The sequence below is a fragment of the Entelurus aequoreus genome, linkage group LG10, assembly GCF_033978785.1.
Source record: "Entelurus aequoreus isolate RoL-2023_Sb linkage group LG10, RoL_Eaeq_v1.1, whole genome shotgun sequence".
NCBI lineage: Eukaryota > Metazoa > Chordata > Actinopteri > Syngnathiformes > Syngnathidae > Entelurus > Entelurus aequoreus.
Window position 1 is genome coordinate 33,621,630 of NC_084740.1, and position 6,028 is coordinate 33,627,657.

General features: G+C 40.8%; 1 protein-coding gene across 2 annotated transcripts in view; it reads right to left on the bottom strand.

Annotated features, from left to right (window-relative positions):
• LOC133658485 (sodium/calcium exchanger 2-like) overlaps positions 1-6,028 on the bottom strand; it is a 229,466-nt gene that overhangs the window by 34,621 nt on the left and 188,817 nt on the right. For both annotated transcript variants that reach the window (XR_009827479.1, XM_062060570.1), the window contains exon 11: positions 2,617-2,990. Coding sequence is in view for 1 of the 2 variants with exons in the window: in XM_062060570.1 (XP_061916554.1) it covers positions 2,617-2,990 (374 nt within the window). In the remaining variant the exon portion in view is untranslated. The remainder of the gene's footprint in view (positions 1-2,616; positions 2,991-6,028) is intronic.

Sequence of the window (6,028 nt, forward strand, 5' to 3'; positions counted from 1 at the left end):
ACGCACGCACGCACGCACGCACGCACGCACGCACGCACGCACACGCACACACACACACACACACACACACACACACACACACACACACACACACACACACACACACATGTTATCATTTGGAATGGGGACCACATTTTTTGATCATCACTTGTGGGGACCACCCTTTCTACAGGTTGTGGAGGCATAAAAAAAAAGAGGTCAAATGTCCACTGCCCAGTTAGCTCATACACGTCTTTAAATCTCTGGATTGATGAAGTAATGTGCTGATCATTCTTACGGGGGGCCTTGGGAAAAAAGAGTTAATATGGTTCATGGGGACCAAATTTAAATAATTTTGCATAATTCGCACAAATTTGTACGTGACTACTGAGGACCATTTAAAAAAAAAAAAAAAGTTCAAATTAAATATGACATGATCCTCAGAATACAGCACTACAGCTGTCCTCTTATAAGAAGTTTCACCACTTAAATGTTATAGCAAATCCTGCATCTTTTGTCACATTACTGAAAACTGCTATTTAGCAGTAATGAAGTTGTCTGCAACGCCAACTACCATATATAGAAGGATGGAAAATTCTGAATGTGAATCATACTTTAAGGTAATTGTCATGTCTGTGTGATCATGTTTTGTTTTAGTAATTTTCGGTTTTGTTTTTGGACTCTTTGTGCACTCTTGTTTTGTCACCATGACGACCGATTAGTTGCACCTGTTTTCACATTCGGACTCACACACCCGTTGTCAATCATGTCTGTATTATTTAAGCCCATTGTTTTCAGTTTTCATTTAGTTAGTCTGCCTGGCGACATCACACTTTATCATCACTCTTCTTCATGCCATGTTGACAGTTCCATGCCAAGTAAGTTTTTGTTTCATGTTCATAGTTTTTTGCCTTTGTGCAAGTCTTTTGTTTTCATTAGCCAAGTTTTGTACCTCCGCTGTGAGCGCTTTTTGTTTGTTCCTTTTTTTGATAGATTAATTTAAAAAATGTACTCACATTCACGTCTTGCCCGCGCCAACTTTCCGTTGCCTTCCGGGAAAACAAACCCCAAGGACCAAGTCTTGACATTAAAAATGTTTTATAATCATGCTGTATGAAAATGTCATCCTAAGGAACACTAAACCAGATTTTGTTTTTGTAAAAATATATTAGTTTTAACTAAGGTTGGATACCATACAGAATCACAGTACTATTAATGCCAGGATAACAAATGTTTCACTTTTCAAGAAAATTCATTTTCTCTTTTACCAATATTTGAAACATGTAAACAAAGTAACCCAAATTTCCCTGTTGTGGGATCAATAAAAGATTATCTTCTCTTACCTAAAACCACAGAAATAAAATACAAACTCATTACTCATCACTTAGGCATCTTCAGAATGGATCTGACTATCATTTAAAAAGGTTTCCCTTTAGGGGACCTGTTTTTTTGTTCCCATACCGTCAGAGGTCCCTAAAGGTGACTGTGTAAACAGAGTGATGTCCCCATTAAGTATGCATTGCCAGAACACACACAGACCTTGTAAGGTCTCTGTTCAAGTCTGTATTTGAGAACCATGGAAGACCTTGTAATGTCTCTGTCCAGGTCTGTATTGGAGGACCATGGAAGACCTTGTAATGTCTCTATCCAAGTCTGTATTTGAGGACCATGGAAGACATTGTAATGTCTCTGTCCAGGTCTGTATTTGAGGACCATGGAAGACCTTGTAACGTCTCTGTCAAGGTCTGTCCTTTAGGACCATGGACAACCTTGTAATGTCTCTGTCCAGGTCTGTCCATTAGGACCATGGAATACATTGTAATGTCTCTGTCCAGGTCTGTCTTTGAGGACCATGGAAGACCTTGTAGTGTCTCTGTCCAGGTAAGTCCTTTAGGACCATGGACAACCTTGTAATGTCTCACAGACAAAAAAATACAAACTCATTACTCATCACTTAGGCATCTTCAGAATGGATCTGACTATCATTTAAAAAGGTTTCCCTTTAGGGGACCTGTTTTTTTGTCCCTTTTTTGTGTAAACAAAGCGATGTCCCCATTAAGTATGCATTGCCCCAGAACACACACACATACACACACACACACACACACACACACACACACACACACACACACACACACACACACACACACACACACACACACACACACACACACACACACACACACACTCCCGTCAACAGATCTGACATCTGAAAGTTAATGCGGGTGCCAACTTCTACCGAGTTTGCAGTCTCCCCACCCCCAGTAAATCCCTAAAAGACGAGTGGAACGACGTGTGAGAATTGCGTTGGCGAGTGTTTGGCATGATGGCGTAGCATCTGGAGAGGAAGACGAAGTGATGAGGGTGATGAAACCTGTTAGTGTCTCCGGAGAAGGCCTGAGTGAAATATCACCACGGCAACCAGCTCACGAGGAGCAGAGCAAATATGACCTGACAACGGAAGGAGACAGCAGGGAACTAAAGAGTGGAGGGCGGGAAGACACCAGCGGCTAATGGCAGGGAGAATAAGGAAGAAGAAAGAAAAATGAGATAAATAAAAAAAGAACAGATAGTAAAGAAGCAAACGTCGAAAAAGGAAGACAGTGGCTTAATTGTTGCTATTGAGAGATGACTCACGTGGTCTGGTCGTTAGTGAACTCCAGCTCCCCCTGCGCGTCCTCAAAGTCCTCGCCGGCCTTCGCCGTGCCCGACTCGGTGTGGTAGGGCAGGATGACCGTGCCGCGGGCGCCCGAGTTGCGCACCACCGTCACCTCCATGGTGCCCACGCTCTCGCTCACCCGCACCATGCGCTCGCTGAAGGTGAAGATGCCGGCGTGGTCGTCGTCCAGGATGGTCACCGTGGCGACCAGGGGCTCCATCAGGCGAGCTTTGGGGATGGCGCCCGCCTCGTCGCTCTCAAACATCCCCTCTGCGTCGCCGACACGCAGGTTGAGTAGACGTACAAAGAAGTGCTCGTCCTCCTCGAATATGTCGTCGTCGATGATCCCAACCTGAAGGACAAAGACATCAAAGTTATGTTCCGCCTCTCGCCCAACATTCCCGGTAACATACTCATTAAATACTACACATAGTCTCACACCATACACACTCTTGGATTCTTGTCACACTCCATTTCCTTAGTTTATATTATTATTGTTTGATTATTATATATATTGTCTATATATATATAATAAATCATAGAGCTTTACTGCCCCTTTGTGTCTGTGCCGTCTCAACTCCTCCTGTAAAACATAACAAATACATGCTTTCAAATCATTTAACAAGGTTGATCCTGTTAAACTGCAAGTTGGTTTGATATAATTATTAAATATGATTCAAATCAAGAGTAAGATTACTGATTTACGTTGACCCCCGGTCCCCTCTGCAGTGGAAAAGATGGTCCACCAGGTCAAAAAGTTTCATACCCAACCTCTGTGGTAAATGATTAGTTTGTAGTTTTTATTTTAAAAATACTACAAACGTTTTACCTAAAACTTGTCTGAATTGAAGAAATGGTAAATGGGTTATACTTGTATAGCGCTTTTCTACCTTCAAGGTACTCAAACCGTTCACGCACACACATTTGACACACTGATGGCGGGAGCTGCCATGCGAGGCCCTAACCACGACCACCACCCCCACTGAAAATACTTTCAATAAAACGACATAATGAACCGATTTAAGAAAACCCTTTTCTGTTCCCAGTGCACAAAGCCAGGTCTATAATGGCATATTTGCAAGAACTCTGAAACAATGTCTAATTTTCTTCCCTGTTTACTTCCTTAATGAGAGTGCTTTATGTCTAGTGCAGCAGCTGGAAGGGAGGGCGATCTGGCCATCAATTTGGATCAGATCTAATCAATCCCTCATGCTGGACTGACCCAGCAGGCACAAGTAATTGATACAACGTTGATTAGACATACACGTCCTTTAAAACTGACTTTGAAACAACGTTGCAAAATAGTTGCATTTGTTCATTGAGACAATGTTGATGTCTGATGTTGGATCCACATTGTTGGTTGGGGGTAATGACCAAATTTCAATGGTCAAATTAACGTCGCAACTTGACATTGAATAAACGTCGTCAAAAGGCATGATGTTTCAATGTTGTATTAGCGTTGTAGAATATTGGTTAGGAAATTACCACATTTCAATGGTCAAATCAATGTCAGAACCCAACATTGATTAAACGTTGTCAAAAAGCATGTTGTTTCAACGTTTTATTTGTGTTGTAGAATATTGGTTCGGAAATGACCATACTGGAATGGTCAAATCAATGTCAGAACCCAACATTGAATAGATGTTGTCAAAAAACATGTCGTTCCAATGTTGTATTTGTGTTGTAGAATAATAGTTGGGAAATGACCACATGGTTAAATCAATGTCACAACCTGACATTGATTAAACGTTGTCAAAAAGCATGCTGTTCCAACGTCGTATTTGTGTTGAAGAATAGTGGTTGAGAAATAACCACTTTTCATTGGTTAAATCAACGTCACAACCTGACATTGAATAAACGTTGTCAAAAAGCATGTTGTTTCAATGTTGTATTTGTGTTGTAGAATATTGGTTGGGAAATGACCATATTTCAATGGTCAAATCAATGTCAGAACCCAACATTGGTTAAACGTTGTCAAAAAGCATGTTGTTTCAACGTTTTATTTGTGTTGTAGAATATTGGTTGGGAAATGACCATATTTCAATGGTCAAATCAATGTCAGAACCCAACATTGAATAGATGTTGTCAAAAAACATGTCGTTCCAATGTGGTATTTGTGTTGTAGAATAATAGTTGGGAAATGACCACATGGTCAAATCAACGTCACAACCTGACATTGATTAAACGTTGTCAAAAAGCATGTTGTTTCAATGTCGTATTTGTGTTGAAGAATAGTGGTTGAGAAATAACCACTTTTCAATGGTTAAATCAACGTTGTCAAAAAGCATGTTGTTTCAACGTTGTATTTGTGTTGTAGAATATTGGTTGGGAAATGACCAAATTCCATTGGTCAAATCAATGTCAGAACCCAACATTGATTAAACGTCGTCAAAAAGCATGTTGTTTCAACGGTATGTTTGAGTTGCTCAACGTCAGGACCTAATTCAACTAGTTCTCAACGTTGTTTTAATGTCTTGTGCCTGCTGGGGACCCTGATTCTGAAGGTGTTCTCTCAGAAAGTAGTTATGCTTTCCAGAAAGCAGCAGGGCTTCCTTCATCCTAGCATGTTTCTCTTTCTCCTACTGGTAGTCTCATGGTGTTCTTCATCATCTACCCTTCCATCTCCTCTGCTTCCTATGTGTCTGGCCTGCTGTGCGTTATTTCTTTCCACCTCTGTAGCAGAATTGACGGCAAAGCAGCAGGCACAGGATGTGCCTCTACATCTGGCTGAAGGGATTTTCTCTTCCGTTCAAATTTCACCATTCAGTGAAAGCTGTCAAATTTGATATGTGACCTGCCGAACATGCTGGCCTGTGCCCTGCAGGCACAATTAGCACGGTGGCAATAATGACGCGGTCTCTAACACAGTTAATCCTTATAACAACTACACAACACAATTATTTGATTGACATTTATTCTGTAATACATTTCGGCCAAAGCAGTCATGTTTACACACTCACACGTTATGTGCCCTTTGGAGAGAAATATAGTTTTACATCACAGGTGTCAAACTGAAGGCCCGGGGGCCAGATATGGCCTGCCACTTCATTTTATGTGGTCTGCCAAAGGCAGGAAACAATGTGCATCAAAGTATTGTGTGGCTAAAAGTATTTGTTCTTTTAGTTTTGAGGCATGAATCTTTGGGCGCCTCATGATTCCGATTCTTGGGGTGATGATTCTATTCAGAATCAATTCCTGATTCATATCATTTGGTACGTATTTTATAATAAAACCTTTTCAAAATAGGTTAAAGGCTGCAAAAACGTCTCCTGGCTGCTAACATACAACGTATATGCACAGTGGTAGCCTAAAAACATATTTTTCAAAATGTAGTTTTTTTATTTTGTTTACAAAAATCACAAAATGTTAATCCACCTAATAAAAGAAACA